Source organism: Oratosquilla oratoria, chromosome 2 (genome assembly GCF_046742065.1).
Source record: "Oratosquilla oratoria isolate Oo_2021 chromosome 2, ASM4674206v1, whole genome shotgun sequence".
Lineage (NCBI taxonomy): Eukaryota > Metazoa > Arthropoda > Malacostraca > Stomatopoda > Squillidae > Oratosquilla > Oratosquilla oratoria.
In genome coordinates, this window is record NC_134778.1 from 38,133 (window position 1) to 58,740 (window position 20,608).

At 43.8% G+C, this 20,608-nt stretch overlaps 2 protein-coding genes across 4 annotated transcripts in view; one reads left to right on the top strand and one right to left on the bottom strand.

Annotated features, from left to right (window-relative positions):
- Window positions 1-20,608, top strand: part of LOC143036742 (solute carrier organic anion transporter family member 4A1-like) — a 332,110-nt gene that overhangs the window by 19,437 nt on the left and 292,065 nt on the right. For 2 of the 3 annotated variants that reach the window (XM_076204441.1, XM_076204433.1), the window contains exon 2: window positions 3,161-3,332. The exons of the other annotated variant lie outside the window; for it this stretch is intronic. In XM_076204441.1, the coding sequence (XP_076060556.1) occupies window positions 3,161-3,332 (172 nt within the window). The remainder of the gene's footprint in view (window positions 1-3,160; window positions 3,333-20,608) is intronic. 3 annotated transcript variants of the gene reach the window in all.
- LOC143036758 (uncharacterized) lies at window positions 7,304-9,576 on the bottom strand. Its single transcript, XM_076204464.1, has 2 exons — window positions 7,845-9,576; window positions 7,304-7,465 (listed from the first exon to the last, which is right to left on the bottom strand). Exons 1-2 carry the CDS (start codon window positions 8,424-8,426, stop codon window positions 7,307-7,309), a joined length of 741 nt encoding a protein of 246 aa, XP_076060579.1. The 5' UTR covers window positions 8,427-9,576; the 3' UTR covers window positions 7,304-7,306.

Below are 20,608 nucleotides of genomic sequence, written 5' to 3' on the forward strand. Positions count from 1 at the left end.
ACATCATGTTCATTCCATCCACCTTTGCCATCCAAATTTTTGCTAGTCTTTTTCACTCATTTGCATGTACCCAAACCATTCCAGTATTCTTCTCAGCTCTATCTTCTGGCTCTCTTCACTACCAAGTCTTCCTCACCCCATGTTTTACTCAGTCCATCAATGTAACCACTACCATACTTCTCTGTCACTTCATCTTACCATGTTTAAAGGATGTGAAGAAATACATTTTTCCATATAGATACATAAATATTTGAAATGGCATAGGTGATACAGATCAATCTGTAACAGTACATAAATTCAGATTTAGATATAATATATGAATTTCTCCTTGCTGCCTCTTTTACATTTCAAGTTTGCCCCATATAGTGTTAAGGGTACAGTGAGTCCTCCTTATACAGTAATTTTTGATCTGGTAAATACACAGTTACGGCATTTGGTAATTACTACCCTCGATTCTATTTACGGTAAGAAAAATTCACAGATACGGTATCCACTCGTGTTTTGAAGAGGAAAGAGCAGGGAGAAGGTACGTCTGCCATATGCTATTACAGTAGACCCTCGTTTTACGCGGATTTTTTATGCGCGGTTTTGAATTTACGCGGATTTTTGTTTTTTTCTACAATGATGAATTGGAGGTTGTCTTCCTGCCCCCTAATACAACTGCCTTACTTCAGCCGCTGGACCAGGGTGTCATTCGGGCATTTAAGGCCTATTACACACGGCTTTCTATGTCTCGAATGCACTCTATCCTAGATGAGAATCCAGACCTGGGCGTCAAAGAATATTGGAAATCATTCACAATTGCAGACTGCCTCACTATTGTGGAAGGGGCAACCAAGGAAGTTAAGCATCAGACTGTCAACTCCTGCTGGAAAATTCTGTGGCCAAGCTGCGTCCATTCTTTTACAGGCTTTTCAGCGGATGAGCAAGTGGAAGATCAGGTGAAGAAGACTGTAGCCTTAGCAAAGGAAGTTGGCGGTGAAGGATTTGCAGATATGGAGGAAGAAGAGGTTCGGGAACTGGTTCGTGGCCATGCAGTTGAGCTGTCTGAGGAGGAACTGGTGGAACTCGTCCAGTCGGCCAGTGAGGAGGAGGAGGAGGAGAAGGGCAATGTTGAAGAAGAAAGCCAGCCACAGGAAGGATTAAATTTGGACTCATTGGCAGCCTTGATACGACAGGCCTCCGCTCTCAAGGCTGCCATTTATGAGACTGACACATCCATGGTGAGGGCAATTGCGGCGCAGAATGGCATCGACAGTGTTATGGCGCCCTACAAAGCTGTTTTGCAGGACATGAAAAAGCGCCGAGTACAATTGCCCATCACCATGTTTTTACAGAAACGTGGTGGTCCAGCTAATTCTGATGCCGAGTCCGACTAGACTGCTACCTAGACTACTACCCCTTCTACATATATTCATTTCATGCACTGTTTTTTCTTGTTCTTTTGTTTGTATTGTATTGTTTTCCTATTTTTCTATTGTATTATTTTGTTCAATATGGCAATTCATTGTGGAAATAAAATTATTAGGGTTCTAATGATTGTTTTGGTATATCTCCTTCAGTGGCGGAATTTTACGCGGATTTTCGTTTTACGCGGGGGTTCCCGGTCCCTAACCCCCGCGTAAAACGAGGGTCTACTGTATTACATGTTATAATGGGTTCGGTATATGGTAATTTCAATTTGTGGTAAGGTTTTCAGGAATGCATATGTACCGTATAACGAGGACTTACTGTACAGTGTCCATTTCATATAGATTTATCTTTGTGTCAATCCCCAGATAATATTTCTTATGATATTTTCAGTTTCCCTAAGATCTTTACTTTCTTCCGTCACTCAACAGTTTACCTACACTCCCACTCCTGCATTCCCTGCTACATGTGACCCTAAATACTTAAAACTATCCTCTTCCTATAGAGTATCTTCTTTAAGACTTGTATCCAACTCCCTGCCACCCATCCCATGTACATTACATCACTTTACTTTTTCCCACATTAACTTTCAACTTCCTCTTATACCTTCCCAAACTCCATCACTACATTCCTGTAACATTATTTCAGAAAATTTTGTGATTGTTCATTTATAAACTTACAAAGGATTACAAAGGCAGAGCATGCCAACAGGAGACCATTTGGTCCATAACAAGTTTGGATGCAAAAAAAAAAAAAAAAATCAATGATAAATAAATAAATAAAAATATAATAATATAGATAATAATAAATAAAATAAATACATAGGTATACTTAAATGATAAACAAACATGTAAATAGTAAATAAAAAAAATAATATAAAATGAATGACAGTCATTACAGCATCTTGCTTAGGTGTTTATCTAAATTATTTTTGAAGCTTTGAACTGAACTACATTGCACTGTCTCTGCAGGAAGTTTTTTCCATTCATTAACTACATGGTGAAGTTGTTTCTACCCACTTCCAAATTAAATCTATTTCCTGACAGTTTGAGGCCATTGTTTCTTGTCTGATTCTCATTTAGTGTGAAAATGTTGTCACTTTTGATGTCAATTCCCTTTAGAATCTTGAAAACCTGTATCAAGTCACCTCTGAGTCTACACTTTTTTAGGGAAAACAGATTCATATGTTTTAGTCGATTTTTGTATGATTTATTTTTAATATTTGGAATCAGTTTTGTGGCTTGCCGTTGAACTTTTTCCAATCTGTCAGTGTCTTTAATGAGATTTGGTGCCCAATAGGAAACAGCATATTCCAAATGTGGATGAACTAACAATTTATATAGCTTGTAAATGAGAGATGGACTTTTGAATTCAAAATACATATGGCTGTATAATATATTGTTTTGGCTAATGCCAGATTTCATACAGGTGAATAGACTTCAATGTGAATGGATTAATTCATAAAATTATCTGACACTAACCAGAATAAAATCTATGAAGGACCTAGAGTAAATTGCTTAAGATACTTCAGCATAATACTGTACTTCTATGCTTTTTTCCATATTTCTATTAACCTTTTGAACACTCAGTTATCCCTTAATTTTTTCAGGAAGATGGTTTAAAGATTACTTTAGTGATTCCTTTAAGTATTTCTTAAACTGTCCCCCTGACATACTGTGAGTATCCACACAGTTTGACAGCTAAACCATTTTCTGCAGCTCAGATCCCTGACATTTTCCCTCTCCTACAGAAATCCTCTGAGGCCCGCTGCAACCTTCTGGTGGATAATCAGTTCTCTTCCTTCAAGTACATCTTCATCATGGCACAGCTCCTCCATGGTGTAGGGGCATCACCCCTCTACACTCTTGGGGTCACATTCCTGGATGAATCTGTTCCTGTCAGGATGTCGTCTGTATATTTAGGTGTGTGATGGAGACCAGTGAGACCTGCTTTCCATAAGCATTGGCATACTTTATGAAATGTGAGGGTGAATAAAATAATTTTTTATTCAATCTAGGATTTGTCTCTTGACAGAATAGACTGTCTAGAATTAGCTAGAGCACAGTTTATGTAGCATATTGATATTTTGAGTTCTTCAGAGGTACCATTAATTCCTTCAGGATAATTGTTATCTTGATTTGCCTCCTTGTTTACTTGGTTAAACAAGTCCATCAAGTTCCAATGATGAAGCCCCAATCACAGTGTGAAGGGTCACATCAGTGATTCACACTAGTTGTCTGGTGGACCCTTAACCTCTTCCATACGGTGCCGCCTACATAGGCGGCATGAGGAGCAAGTGGATACGCGAGGCTGCCATATCGGCGTCTTGATTATATTTATTGTAGTTGTCCCTGCGTAACTGACATACTCTCTAAACTGGCTTCATCACATTTTCTATGGTTATCAAAATTCACGGGTGAAAGAAAGAACGATTGATATAAGTGGTGACTATTTTTTATGGTGCGAGTATTATGACGCAACATCGTACGTCTGGCAGCTAATGCTGCCCGCGAGATTTTGGCCCGGAGTGAAGTGGTTAAGTGGGCCCACAGTTGGCTTGACAATCCAATCTGCAAGGTGCTCTGGCCAAAGTGATCACACTGGAATGGGGTGTCAGATGGGCAGCTGGGGGGCTGAGCCTCTTGGCACAGCAGATTGCTGCCAAGGCCTCATATTTGGAGGGAAAGAGTTGGGCTCCCGCACTACAAGCATTGCACCATGTAGGTCTATCCAAGGCAATTTCTTCTTGGTGGTTTGGGTTGATGTCAAAGTTCTTGAGGGTGAATTTCAAGTAATCTTTGGGCATTTTTAGGCCACCTGGGTGTCATGCACCATGTGAAAGTTCACCGTAGAGCACTTGACAAGGGAGTTGGTCCAGGGGCATCCTGATGACTTGTTTCAGCCTATGGAGTTGCCTTCTCAGCAGCAGTGTTTCAAGGGGAGGTGTGTTGAGGTGTTTTCTGATTTCAGTTATGGGGACAGTTTGAATAGAATGATTCTAGCATTTTGATGCATCTTTTGTATGGAGTCTAGACCTCACATCCATATAGGATGATTGAGAGGTATACAGTACTGAGCACAGCCATTTTGGTTCAGAGTGTGAGATTGTGGTTAAAGAAAACCCTTTGTGAGAGTTTCCCAAAGGAGGCAGAGGCAAGCCCTATCCTTCTGTGTATTTCTGGTGTGAAGTTGATGTTGTAGGTGAGTTTTGTGCCCAAGTAAATGAACTTGGGTGTTGTGCAGTTCTGTATCATGAATGTAAATGACACAGGGTTGTTGCCTGCAGTATTGAGTTATTGCATGACCTCAGTTTTGGTACAGTTGACTATGAAGCTGGCCTTGGATTATGTTTCTGCTATGGCATTGAGGCTGTTTTTGTAGTTCTACTTAAGTATGGCTGACAAGGACAGTCATTGGCATACTGTAGGTGGGTTATCATTGAAGTTCATGTTTTAGTTTTGGCTTGGAATCCTATAGGAGATGGAGACACCATCCTCTAGTGGATCTGTTTTGTGATAGGCTTATTTCATCACTGAGGTAAGGAAGAAGTTAATGAGTGCCTGAAATGAATTAATGAAGCGGCCTTGCTGTGGATGTGCTGTGTCTTGCGACACTGCTACTGACCCAGGGCAGTGGACAAGGTGCAGGGATGTCCCGTCATCCAGGAGGTGCTAGGATAAGAGGGAGGGTGGAGGGGTGTGGAGTGTATTCAGGGATGGAATGGGTGGAAATGATTTTATGCCTTTTCCTTTTTGGCTACCTCCCATGTAAGGAGGAAAAAGCCTTGGTATATGTATGTAGTTATGAAATGAATTAATAGTTAATTTAGTGAGTAAAAAGGAAATAAAACTGGAGGATGGTGAAGGCAGACAGAAATATGGTGAGACAACTAAAAGACCAGATGTGAGCAGGGCTGAATCGCCATTAGGTGTCATCCCCCCAAAAAGTTGTAATAATGAGATGCCACAATGAAATCAAAGGTATGAAGAAGAAAACTTATGTTTTTCCAGTTTTGCAAGACTAGGTTAAGGTATAGAGTTAGAAAGGGAGATAAGGTATAAAAATATTTCATGGAATTGAGAGGTTACAGAGTTAAAGAAAGATATTAAAGATCTAAGAGCAGAATGCAGGGCAATGTATAGAGAAACAAGTGAGTTGAAAAGACAGAACACTGAAACCAACAGAGCTCGGTGACCTTAAAAAAGAACTAAACATAGTAAAAAATGAAAATGAAAGGATGAAAAATTAAAATACTAACAAAAATGAGGCTTTGAAAAGAGAAGTAAAAGAACAAATACAAGCGGTGACCGAGAATATTGGAGATAGCATAAAGGAGACAGATCTTCAAGAAATCAAAAACCAATGGAAAGTAGATCAAGAAAACCAAAAAATAACTTTTGAAGAAGTTGTACAACAAGTGGAAGAAAATGCAAAGGAAACAGTTATCAAAGTAATCAAAGAGAAAGACAGTTGGGTCAGGGACACAGTAGATAAAAAAAAGTGCATAATGGTATATGCTATTAAAGAAAAACACAATGTAGCTAGATACTTAAGAGAAAAAAGAGGGAAAGAAATAGCCAGAGAAATTCTGAAAGATAAAAGAGGAGGGGCAAGAGATGAAAAAAGAAATAGAAGTGCATAGTATGGGACTATACTCTAAAGAAAGAAATAGACCTCTAAAAATTAAACTAATGTCACAAATGATAGTGGAAGTATTTGCAAAGTTTGCAAAAAGTGAAAACTACAAAAATGTATGGATAAAAAGGAAATGAGTGATGAGGAACAAGAGGGAGAAAAGACATAAAAAAATGAAGCTAATGAAAAAAACAAGAGAAGAACGGAGACTGAAAAGAGCAAGTTTTTTTGGAGAGTGCTGGACTTGAGGCTGAGAAAATGGTATATCAAAAGAAAGGAAACAGAAAACAATTAAAAGTAATGTATACCAACATAGATGGTCTGATTTCAGGATTAGATGAATTAAATGATTATCTGGCAGAAGAAAAACCAGATATAATTGGAATTGTGGAGATGAGATTAAAAGGTCCACTACCACCAAATAGTATTGGACAAAGTTTATATAATCACTGGATAAAAAATAGAGAGGAAAAACATGGAGTCATATTTTTGACGAGGATCACAGGAGATAATAACGTGGAACTGATCATGAGAAAAGTTGAAAATAGTGACATGAAAAGTAGAAAAATTGTGGTGATATGCATGCCCCTAAAAGCACATTCTTGGAAGGAGTGTGACCATTCCAAAATGTTGAAGACACAATGCATACATTAAATGAAATGCTGAGAGGAAGAAATTCAGTAATTATGGGTGATTTTAACTAAAGAAATATGTTGGGAGATGACAGGGAAGGGTGGAGAGGAGCCTTTGGGGAAATATAGTACTGGACATGGCCATTGAATATACAATGACACAATGGGTAGAAGAGAATACCAGATATAAAAATAACGAAGAACCATCGAGACTAGATCTAGCATTTACATTAGAGCCAGAAATTGTGAATAAAATGGAATACAAGACACCAATTGGGAAAAGTGACCACATACTACATGTCCTAGAACTAAAAGAGGAAATGTATTTGGGGAGGAATGAGAAACACAGAAAAGGAAGAATATATAACAAAATGGATTTTGGGAAACTGAAAATTCTTTCAAAAAGCAAGTTGGGAAAACCTCTTTAACCCTGGACAGGTAGCGTGGACAAACTCTCCCGCTATGGGTAGCGTGGTGTCATATCTGTTACTTTCACTTTGGGCGCTTATACCCAGTTACCATTATGCCCTTCTTTATTTTTTTTTTAGTTTACTAATATAGAGACTCTACTTTCTACTGGTGAAGAAGAAAAAAACGCTGAATATAAAAATAACACTTTACTTACATGATTACGAAAAAATGTATAAAAATAGACATTTGGTCAAATAACAGGCACTGTACACTTTAGAATACCAAATTCCACTAATAACGAGTGTTTTCTTGAAAGTAGAAGAGTTCCTGAGTTGATTGATGTAAAAACATTGTTGATTGGAGCAAAACTGCAAAATCTGTAAAGAAAAGAAAAAGCGGTTAATTTTTTATACACAAAATTACTAAAATTTTTGGTGTGAAAGGAAGGCTATCTATAGTAGTAGTACTCATTAGATCTGAATGAAATTTTCCAGAAGTCATCTGCAATGATCCTAGATGATGACAAAACCTTAGAAAATTATATTTAGTGACTATAAACTAAAAAGGTTTAGTTTCAATGTAACCCTTACTGTGCGCAATTTACGTAAAAGAAAGGCATATTTAGAGTAATAATTAATGAATATGCATGAAATTTTGCAAAAGTAATCTACAATGGCCCGAGATGAGGACAAAAATGTTAAAAATTATATTTAGTAAGTATAAACTGGTAAAAAAAAAATAATTCGTGAAACTTACCACGATCTTTATGATGGGTGGCATTGTTGGGTTTGGCTCTGAGTGCCACTTCGTGTTGTCCTTAGCCTTGTAGGAGTCATCCAGCAATCTCTTCAATGCCACACCTTCTGCAGGGCGAAGAGGGCCTCTCCTCCTTTTCCTACTCCTGAACTCTATGCGACTAAGGGCAGGAATTGGAACAGCTGCTGTAACAGCAGGAGACGCTGAAGGAAGCACTGGAGATGCTGCAGGGGGCACAGGAGATGCTGCAGAAGACACAGGAGATGCTGCAGAAGACACAGGAGACAGTGAAGGAGGCACAGGAGATGGTGAAGGAGGCACAGGAGACGGTGAAGGAGGCACAGGAGACGGTGAAGGAGGCGCAGGAGCAGCTGAAGAAGGCCCAGGAGCAAGGGAATGGAAATGAAATGCTTGTGAGACAGCCAAATCTTGCAACTCATCAGCTGATTCTTCCTCAGGTTCAGCAGCCACACATTGGGCCTCATCCTCCTCCTGCTGCCAAGTTAGGGCATTGTGCAGGTCGTTACAGACATTGTGTGCCTCAAAAGTCACTGTAGAAGGCTCTTCTTCATTGCTACTCATGAAAAGGGCCTGCAAATACTACTCCTCCGTCAGGCTTCTCTTTGCCATGTTGAAATTTGAAAATAGAAAAAAATCGAAAATTGGAAATTAGCCTCTAAATCACATTTTCGCTGCCCTCCAATCCAATATGGTGATTGGTATGGGTAGCTACACCAATCACTGATATTTTCCGATAAACACAATAAAATTATTTCACTAAGTAATATGCAGTAATGTAAAATGCAAAACTTTTGCGTGACTTACCCGAGTTACGGTAGCGTGGTGTTAGATATGCACCATTTACAAATTTGGAGGGTGATAGCGGGTGAAGGCGGCAGAGCAGAGGTGACACATGTGTTGCCCCACTGAGGCCGGTGAATGACTAATGGTCCCCGAAATACAAGCGAGATCATGCTAGGCGTCTATGCGCAGAAACAAAAATACGCTTTTTGCGCAGCGCCCTGGTGCGGATCTGACACAACGCTACCTGTCCAGGGTTAGTGAAGAAACACAGGTGGAAGAGAAATGAGTATGTAAAAATACACAGGGAAGGAAAAAACTGAAAAAGACATAATAGACAAATTTAAAGATCAACCTAAATTATTCTATAGATATGTAAATGGAAAACTAAAGAATAAATGGGAAATAGTAAAACTGTCAAAGGAACATAGAATACACAGAGGGTGTAGAAATGGCTGAAATTAGTAACAAACCTTTGAAATCTGTATTCACAAAAGAAAACACACAATTGGGATGAAGAAAGGGGAGAAAAATCCCCCCAATGAGAAAAATAATTGTGACAGAAATAAGGGACCAAATAATGAACCTTGATGTCTGAAAATCACACTGCCCTGAAAGAATTGCAAACTGGATGCTATAAGAATGTATAGATGAACTAATGGACAAAATATGTAAGATAATAAATTGCTCACTCAATGAAGGAAAGGTACCAGAAGACTGGAAAAATGCCAATATCATGCCAATATATAAAGGGGGAACAAGGAACACCCAACAAAATGTAGACTGGTATCTCTTACAAGTACAATAGCTAAAATCTGTGAGTCATCAAAAGTAGATGGACTAAAAATCTCAAGAGCCCCCCGAGGCCCAATACTTTGATGTAGTGGGGGGCTTCCGAGTAGCAAGGACGGGCTGAGCTGTGCCAGCTAGGTGCAACCATACTGGAGAGGTCAGCCCTAAGCTACCAGACGAAAACTGAGCAATTTTTTTTTTTTTTGGGGGGGGGTAGTGAATAGATAGGGGGTCCCTCACCCTTTTCCTCTGTGAATTCCCCTATCTCTACCCTTCATATTTGCTACCCTACTCTCCTTTTTCACCATCTTTCTCTAGTACTTGTTATGGAAGGTTCTGGTATCTTGGTGCCTCCCAAGCTACATGTCTGAACCCAGTCAAGTGGGGATGTATACCGCCAGGTCACTACTCCCTGCGAGGGCTGAAAGCCCACCGACTGGGGAATGCATGTTTGTGAGGTAGGTACTAGGCCGACTTCCTTTCTCCCTATCCAGTACACATGCAGAGTGACTACGCCGGACCCATCCTAAATGGGACAAAACAAAAGAGGACAAACCCCGGGTTGACAAAGTCTCTAACTCACCTCCGAGAACCTGCATGTGTAAATAGTCTTTTCTGGAACTTCCCGACTCTGCAGAGACTTTTCTTTTATTGCTTGAGGCATCAGGCAACTGCAGTATCTTCTATGCATTTATCTTTCTTTCCTAATATATGGTGTGGCCTCATAAATATACATGATCATGGCGGCTGTTCAAACTGAATATTCTAAACCTCCACCACTACCTGATCCTCCTCCTAAACCCCCCAATCCCTCTCCTAATATTGCCAATCCTAATGTTGACGCTATTGACTCAGCAAAAGTAAAACCCCCAGTTGATGACTCCGGCTTGAAAAAGGATTTTGGTAAAAATACTAAGACTTCATTGACAGATAATTCTGTAGCCCAGAAACTTACAATTAGAATGGATTCTGAAGTGATGAAAACATCTTTAGATACTCAGAAACCAATAAATAGCTCAAATACTGCCCGTCATAGAATCTTACATCTAAAATATGTCTCTCTTGATAAGAGTTATACAGACTTATATGAAAAGTTTCATAAATTTGGACAAATTAAAGAGATCAGGGTTAAACTAATAGACAACTTTAAAGCTTGGCTAGTGTGGATCTCATTTCTTTCTAATCAGGATACAGCTGCTGCCTGCTTGGATTATAATAATTGCAATGAAAATGAATCTTCGGCCCAACTTGTTGCTAGAGTGCCACCTAACCTGGATATCTTTTATCCAGAAAAGCCGGTAGAGGAAAGGAAGGAAAGTGTGCAGAGGCCTCCCAATCCAGCTAAGTGGTTTATTATCACTCTTGCAAATGAAGGTGCTAACTTGTTCAAGTTTAGAAGATTCTTGAAGAGTCACCTTGGCTGTGGTAATTTGACTAACTTGCAGGTATCACAATTTGGAAGAAATTCCTTCTTAATTCATGTAAAATCTTATGAACAAGCTGCCATGGTGCTTAACTTGAAACAGAAATCCGACATTAAGGAAGTTAAACCCCACTATACCTTTAGTTATGCCAAAGGGGTAATTTTTAATAGAGATCTATATGACTTTGAGGAAGAAATTTTAGAAATGTGCCCAACTAATGCTTGGAAGGTTGCTAAAATCCCTCGTTCTTCTATGATTATCCTAAGTTTTTGTGGTGAAGATCTACCTCATTATGTAGAGATAGAAAAAGAGATTGTTTATGTGAAGCAGTTTAAACCCCGTCCCCTTTAGTGCTAAGAGATTGTTTATGTGAAGCAGTTTAAGCCCCGTCCCCTTCAGTGCTTTTACTGCTATGGTTTTGGCCATCCTTCCCGCAGATGTGCAAGGGACAAACTATGTTTGATATGTGCTCAGCCTGAACATGGGGATTGTTCCCTCCCAACAGTTTGTATAAATTGTAAAGAAGAGCATGATACCAGAGATAAGAACTGCGTAATTTATAAGAAGGAACAGGAAATACTACTAAAAGCTCATGCAGAACATATAATTGTAGGACATGCTAAAAGACTATTAAGTAATTCCAAAAGATACAGTGATGTTGTTAAAACAAATAGTGAAGTGGATCAGCCAACTGTAGAACCCAATAGAAATAAAAATGCCAATATGAATGGTTCTGTTAACACTAAACCCAAGCCTCAGTGTAAAATTGTTACCATGAAATCTGTCTTTCTTCTTCTCAACTAGGAATTTCTAATACTTCTGAACCCTCCTCTGCAGAGGTTTCCTCACCCCTTGTTAAAGGGGTGTCCCCTGCCCCATCTGGAGGGGCACCTAAGGTTTCTATCGTAGAAACCTCACAGGCTTCTTCTAATGAAGCCTCCTCTCAGGCAATCTCTCTTCCAGACCTGGGGGACTCCCCAGTAGAGGGATTGCTGACTAGTGTGCCTCACTCGGTAGAGGTGCACAGAAGGAATGAGGATCAACCAAATGCTGAACCCAAGCCTCAACATGAAAGAGTCACTACTAGACCTAATCATTCTGCTCCACAACTTGGAAATTGTAGTACTCCTCAACCCTCCTCTGTGGAGGTTCTCCCATCCCCAGTTGAGGGAATGTCTCCTGCCCCATCTAGAGGGGCACCTAAAGTTCCCATTGCTGAAACCCCACAGGGTTCCTCTAATAAAGCCTCCTCTCAATCAGTCAAGCTTCCAAACTTGGGGGGGCTCCCCAATAAAGGGATCACGGACTGATGTGCCTCACTCAGTTGAGGCACACAGAAGCAAAGCTATGGAATCTGAAGCTGTGTGCAGTAAAAGACTCCACAGTCCACCCTCATCTCCATCCTCTTCCCCAAATCGTGATATGCAATCTAAGAAAGGAACTAATAACCCAGACTCTACATCATCTATCGGACCATTGTCAGAGAGGAGAATGCCACCCCTTTTGGTACTGTCGAACGTATCTCTCTTCGTGTTAAGTCAGGTTATAACAACTTTTATGTGCGTTTCTTAGCTCCATCAGAATGCATTGCAGCCAGCGTTGCCCTCAATGGTAATAAAATCGCGGATTCGATCTTAAAATGTTCCATCCTAAAAATATCAAATATTGAAGAACAAGACGATGACTTCGTCCCTAATGATACATACCTTACCCCCGAGTTCCCTGAACGTCCCCATCCTTATGCTTTAGCCCCCATGTATAACCTAGTGACTGTCGAGGAGGGCAGTAACGATGTCCTAATATTTAATATGATCAACAAAATGTTCGCCAACCCTCCACTCACTCCAGAAATCTTCACGCGCTTTGGTCGCAACACCTACCTAGTGAAGGCAAGACCCCACCAGGGATTTATGCTCCAGGGTATGTCCGGAGATTTTTATGGCAGCGGAATCCTCAAGATTTCTCCATATGATGACTATAATGGCTCAAAGGGTAAGATTTTTAACTCTTCCCTTAGGAGCCTTCCAACCACAACCCTCCTTAACATGTGCCCCCAGAACGTTTTGGATACCCACGTAGTGTCCAAGTACAGCCCAGAAGAACAAAAGTTTGTCCCAACGCCACTAATAATATTAAAGTTCTCCGACCCAAATCCCCCGGACGTGATCGTGATTGGACCCCACCGCTGTACGGTTAGATCCTACGTTCAATCGCCAAGGACGTGCACCCGCTGCCTCCGGTACGGTCACTCCTCCAAGATATCTGGTTCTCCTACCCTCTGCCGCAACTGCGCCAAAACATCCCACGTCACTGAGGGTGAATGCTGCGATCTTGCGCCAAACTGCGCTGCTTGTAATGGCACTCACCGCACATTCTCGAGGGAGTGTGAGGAACACTCCTGGCAAAGACTGGTCTCGGAAACTGCGTACAATAACCGAACCAGCTTTCGCGGTGCGGCAGCCATCCTACGGGGGGGTCAGCGCCCCACGTCTTACGCATCGGCAACGAAGGTTTCAGTAAAGGCTAACCCGTCGCTCCTTCCCTCATCATCACATCCGGATACCACATCATCCGCCGCGACCGTCCCCGCACAATCCTCTCAATCTTCACGCCAGTCGACCTCCCAACGTGTCATATCTCGCGTCACCGACAGTAATCTCATACTTGATTCTCCCCCTCCACATCTGACAAATACACCCAATCTTGGCACTCTGGATCCAGTTAATCCTTCTTCTCGACCCGTAATGTCTTCTGATGGATCACCGAAGAAGCGCCCTGAAGCCAGTAAGTCACAATTGCCCCAGAACAACACTAAGCCTAGCAAGTCATCAAAATCTTCAACTAAGGTCTATAGATCGCCCACACCATCCTTTGAAAAAAAGCCCCCCCACTTCGGGACAATCGTACTCTCAGCCCCCATTGGCGCAATCTAGCGCAAACTCTTCATCAATGAGTGACTTCCCCCAGATGACATCCATTTCCACCCCGTCGTCTGTGCAGGATGGGGAGATTCCTGACACCGAAGACGTTATGATGAAGAGCCCAAGCAACTCCACAACTTCGCTCTTGGACCTTCCATCATTCCCGCAGTTACTTAAACATCCCCCTGCCCTTTCCGGCAAGAAGCTTCCCCAGAAACGACCCCTGCCCGACGGCGACTCGAACGACCGCCCATCCAAGACCGCGCCCTCCAACACCTCCCTTCAGCCTCCTCCCTCAGTGTCCCCCAAATCCAATAAAAAGCTTACACAGCCTCACCCTATCAAAACCACGCCAGATCCGTCGAGGAAACAACCGCCTCCTAATCCCGATCCATCTTCTAAATCACCAGAACAAAGACCGAAAGAAAGAGACCAGAGAGCCAAGACCTTACCTCAAAAAACTCCTATGGGACGCGAATCTCGTAAACCCCATGATGGCCAACTTAAGCCGTCCCCCATCGGGGGGCGGCACTCTAATTAATTCTTCAAATTCTCACCACCCACGACACTCCTTCAAAGATAACCCACGAATTTTTATTCTCTCTTCCCCGGATTCCCCCTTCTTGCGAGAGGTGTGGCTCTCCCTTTTCCGTTCGTCATTTCCTGCTCGAGTGCAGATACTACGAGCCTTGGCGGCGGAAGTGGGGCCTCCCTCCTGACCTCCGTAAGATGCTTGGTGCTACACCCATGATACAACCCCTTGTAGGATTTTTAAAAGACGTTAATTTATTCTATTATATTTAATCTTAACTGTGTCATACCTATGTATTGGTAATCTTACTTCTATTGTAGTTCGCTACTTAATGTCTAGGCTTCGTATATATTTCGTAATTATTTTAATAATTAGTCAGACAATAACGTTGTAGTTTTTTTTTAATTTTTAGAATCTAATATTTTAACCTCGTTATCTATTTTATCCCATGGCACGAATGGTCTAACGACCCTGTGCCGGGCTTTTGCCCACTCTAATTAATCAATCAAATCAATCGAAGGAGTGTGAGGAACACTCCTGGCAGAGACTGGTCTCGGAAACTGCGTACAATAACCGAACCCGCTTTCGCGGTGCTGCAGCCATCCTACGGGGTGGTCAGCGACCCGCATCTTACGCGTCGGCAACGAAGACTTGAGTAAAGGCTAACCCGTCGCTCCTTCCCTCATCATCACATCCGGATGCCACATCATCCGCTGCGACCGTCCCCGCGCAACCCTCTCAATCTTCACGCCAGTCGACCTCCCAGCGTATCATATCTCGCGTCACCGACGGTAATCTTATGCTTGTTTCTCCCCCTCCACATCTGACAAATACATCCGATCTTGGCACTCTGGATCCAGTTAATCCTTCTTCTCGACCCGTGATGTCTTCTGATAGATCACCGAAGAAGCGCCCTGAAATCAGTAAGTCACGATCGCCCCGGAACAACTCTAAACCCAGCAAGTCATCAAAGTCTCCTACTAAGGTCTATAGATCGCCCACACCATCCTTTGAAAAAAAAGTCCCCCCTCTTCGGGGCAATCGAGCTCTTAGCCCCCAATGGCGCACTCTAGTGCCAACTCTTCATCAATGAGTGACTTCCCCCAGATGACATCCATCTCCACCCCGTCGTCTGTGCAGGATGGGGAGATTCCTGGTACCGAGGACGTTGTGATGAAGAGCCCAAGCAACTCCACAACTTAGCTTTTGGACCTTCCATCACTCCCGCTGTTACCTAAACATCCCCCTGCCCTTTCCGGCAAGAAGCTTCCCTAGAAACGACCCCTGCCCGATGGTTACTCGAGCGACCGCCCGTCCAAGACCGCGCCCTCGAACACCTCCCTTCAACCTCCTTTAGTGTCCCCCAGATCCAATAAAAAGTTTACACAGCCTCACCCTATCAAAACCACGCCAGATCCGTCGAAGAAACAACCGCCTTTTAATCCCGATCCGTCTTCTAAATCTCCAGAACAAAGACCGAAAGAAAGAGACCAGAGAGCCAAGATCTTACCTCAAAAAACACCTATGGGACGCGAATCTCGTAAACCCCATGATGGCCAACTTAAGCCGTCCCCCATCGGGGGGCGGCACTCTAATTAATCCTTCAAATTCTCACCTCCCACGACACTCCTTCAATGGAACATCCGAGGTCTCTCTGCGAACGGGGAGGAGTTGAAGTGCCTCCTCCGTCAACACAACCCCGGAGTTGTCTGTCTTCAAGAAACTATGCTTCCCTCCAGTCACTATAATCTAGGTATATGAACTACAGGTTCTACGGTACCGTTCCTGCAGCTGGTTCTCCAAGCAGGGGTGGTGCTGCAATAGTCGTCCACGCAAGCGTTCAACACACTACCATCCCTTTGCGCACAACTCTCCAGGCGGCAGCTGCCATCCTTAGTAAGAGCTACACAATCTGCTCCCTATACCTGCCGCCAAGCTCTAGCGTTCGTGCTTCCGACATCCAAGAACTTGTCGATGCACTCCCACCCCCATTTATTATTCTTGGTGATCTGAACGCACACAGTCCTTTATGGCATAGCTCTTCCCGTAACGAGAAGGGCCGCGCCATTGAAAAACTTTTAGAGGAGAACGAGGTCTCCCTCATGAACGATGAAAACCCGACTTATCATAACATCTTCCTCGACACTACTTCTGTCCTGGATCTTGGGATCTGCACTTCAGCGGTCCTCGTGGACTTCTCCTGGAGGGTGTGTGCGGATTTACACGGCAGCGACCACTACCCGGTAGTAGTTTCTCGTGTTTCTCCTCCCCCCATCTCCCAGCCCCAAAGGTGGAAGTTGAAAGCGGCAAATTGGTCACTCTTTGGGGAGCTGTGCTCCGAACTAAGTGACTTGCACATGGACGACCCGATTCAAGCTTATAAGCAATTCGTCTCAATTGTTCTTAACGCCGCCGGCGGTTCTATACCGGTTAGCCGCCCGCCGATTGGCAGGCCGCCTGTTCCTTGGTGGGACACCACCTGCCGGAAGCTTCGTGACACCGCTCGTTCCTGCTACCGGCGTTTCCGTCGCCTTCCGACGGAGACCAATAAAATGGTGTACCAGAAAGCGGTTGCGATCAAACGAAAGTATATGAAGGAGGCGAAGCGCAAGTCATGGCAGAACTACGTATCGACCATTAAAATGTCGACGCCTTCGGCGTCAGTTTGGAACCGAGTGAAGAAGCTTTCTGGCAGGTACATACCATCTCCTCAGCCGTCCCTCCTTATAAATGACACCGTTGTCTCAGACCCGTGCGAGGTGGCCGAGGAACTCGCCACACACTTCTCCCGTGTTTCCAGCTCTACTGCCCTACATCGAGAACTCCAGCTACCGGATCACGTGACGAATTTTGATGACCACGCTCCCACAGACACTGATGCTTACAATATGCCCTTCTCCCTCCGCGAACTCAAGCACGCCATCGACCAGACGCCGAATACTAGCCCAGGCGATGACACGATTAGTGTCGACATGATTAACCACCTTCCTTCGGAGGCTCTCATAACCCTTCTGACGATATATAACAGGATTTGGTACTCTGGTCTCTTACCATCATCTTGGCGATCGTCTACGATCGTCCCCATAGCCAAGACAGGCAAGGATCACCAGATCCCTTCTAGTTACCGGCCGATCGCCCTGACGAGTGTGTTATGCAAGGTGTTTGAGAGGATGGTCAACCTTCGACTTACCCAACACCTGGAGAGTAGAGACCACCTCACCCCTTACCAGTTCGGCTTTCGCCGACACAGCTCCACCTTAGATCCTCTGCTCCGTTTTTCGACACACGTGCAGGACGCCCTAGTGCGCAACATGAATACCATCGCCGTCTTCTTCGACCTAGAGAAGGCGTACGACACGACTTGGGGAGGGGGTATCTTGATGAGCCTCCTCGAGATGGGAGTGCGGGGTAGGATGTTTTCCTTCCTTCGAGCTTTCATATCAGATAGAACTCTGAGGGTGAAGATCGGCGGAGCATATTCGTCGCCCAAGCCCCAGGAGCAAGGTGTCCCCCAAGGCAGCGTCATCAGCCCCACCTTGTTCTTGGTCAGCATCAATGGGATAATCCAGGCGGTTGCTGAGGCAGACACTTCGCTCCAGTGCTCACTCTTCGCTGATGACTTCCTTTTGTACTTCTCCACAAACCTTTTCACAGCAATTACACGCACTCAGCGCGGTGTAAATGCTGCTACTTCCTGGGCCTCTCGCAGAGGCTGCCGATTCTCCTCATCGAAGACGGTGGCGATGCACTTTTGCAGGCCTCAACAACGACCGCGCCAGAATGTTCCTCCTCATATTATCATGGGAGGCATTCCAATACCCTATGAACAGTCGACTAAGTTTCTTGGGGTCATTTTTGACCAGCACCTTACATGGAACAGCCACATCCTCAGTCTTAGACGATCTTCCCTCTCCGCCCTCAACATCTTAAAGGCGGTTTCTGGACGCGACTGGGGAGCGGACCAGCCTTCGCTCCTCAGATTATACCACGCCCTCATAAGATCACGGCTGGATTACGCGTGCCAGATCTATTCCTCAGCAAGTGCGACGTCCCTCCGCTCCCTCGATACAGTACACCACCAGGCTTTGCGACTGTGTACTGGTGCCTACCGTACCTCTCCTGTCGAATCCCTCTACGTCCTCTCTGGTGATTTGCCGCTCTCTAACCGAAGGGAGCAACTTTTACTCTCCTTTTACTTCAAGTGCAAATCGTTCAGAAAGATACCATCTTTTGACGTGGTTAATAACGTGAGACTCAGGGATACGTACAACACCAAAAGATCAGCTTCAGTCCCACCGCACCTACGCGCGCTCCGTCTACTTGAGGAGGGAAGCGGCTGCCCCCTTAAGGTGTCTAAGTCCAGAAACTTTGATACCCCACCTTGGTGCAGGCCCATTCCTGAGTTCTGCCCCTGTAACCAACCCCCCTGGGGTTACAAATCACAATTTTCAGTTTATTCACTTTATTTACACAGTTCACGCACAGTTCTGTACACTATGATACACAGGGCACGTCAGACACCGACCGCTCCTGGAGCTCTGCACTCCGTTTTTGTGGGAGGAAATGCTGAGTCTGTAAAATTCTGAGGTGCTCATTAGTCACCTTGAAAACAATTTTAATAGGAAAATCCGGCCCTTTACATGGTTGTTGTTAGTTCATAAATTATTTCTTATATCCCTTTTTATAGTGTATAATATATCCAGGGGCAAGGGTTGATTACTACTGTGTTGTGTGTTATTCGGAATTGGCGATTGACCGCATTTATGTGTGCGTTCGTATGTCTGTGTGTGTATCTTGGTTCCGAGTGCTCGATAAGTGCTGGGTCAGATTGTCAGAGCGGATGTGTCTGGCGACAGAATGTCTGGGTGATGATTGTGACACCGCTCACATGATTTATGGGAATGGTGATGTGGTTATAGTGATGTATACACCCCATGAAACTGTCAAATAGTGGGCACCTGCCCTATATCGTTGCTGCCTCGTTTGAGGAGCCCCCCACGAGGCCCAGTACTTTGATGTAGTCGGGGGGCTTCCGTGTAGTAAGGACGGGCTGAGCTGTGCCAGCCAGGTGCAACCATACTGGAGAGGTCAGCCCCGAGCTACCAGACGAAAACTGAGCCAAAAGTCTTTGTTGTTGACGACCCTAGCTTGGCATTGATTATGGACTGGAATACTCGTAGGATTTGTCGCCCTCATCCTATGACAGTTGTTTTAGGATGAGGTTTTTGGGGTAGTGTGAATTCCCCTATCCCTATCCTTCATATTTGCTACCCTACTCTCCTTTTTCACCATCTTTCTCTAATACTTGTTAAGGAAGGTTCTGGTATCTTGGTGCCTTCCAAGCTACATGTCTGAACCCAGTCAAGTGGGAATGTATACCGCGAGGTCACTACTCCCTGCGAGGGCCGAAAGCCCACCGACTGGGGAATGCATGTTTGTGAGGTAGGTACTAGGCTGCTGACTTCCTTTCTCCCTATCCAGTACACATGCAGAGTGACTACGCCGGACCCATCCTAAATGGGACAAAACAAAAGAGGACAAACCCCGGGTTGACAAAGTCTCTAACTCACCTCCAAGGCCCTGCATGTGTAAATAGTCGTTTCTGGAACTTCCCGACTCTGCAGAGACTTTTCTTTTATTGCACATGGCAATGGGCAACTGCAGTATCTTCCTTCTATGCACTGATTTTTCTTTCTTAATATATGGTGTGGCTTTACAAATATACACGATGATGGCAGCTGTTGAAACAGAATGTTCTAAACCTCCACCACTACTTGATTCTCCTCCTAAACCCCCCGATCCCTCTCCTAATATTGCCAATCCTAATGTTGACAATATTGACTCAACGAAAATAAAACCCCCAGTTGACGACTCTGGCTTGAAAAAGGACTTCGGTAAAATCAGTCAATCAAATCACCTTTCTCACCATACACCAGGTAGGGCGATGCCCTGTCAGCGATGATGCCTCACGAAGTCCCTCCACAAGTCCCTATCAGCATACAGCTGCACACTCTCCACCTCTTCCATAGTTCTTCCTCTTGACTCTATGGCTTGTCTGATACCGGCTCTCCATCTCTTCCTGGGTCTTCCTGTTGGACGCTTTCCTTGTGGCTGCCACTGGTAGTATTTTAATGGGTACTGATGCTCATTCATCCTCATGACGTGGCCAAACCATCTTAATTGGCTTTTCTCTACATATTCTAATATTGGCTCTATTTCCAGCTCTCTTCTTATTTCTTCATTTCTTATTCTGTCACACCTTGTTACACCTTTTATTATTCGCAGTACTCTCAT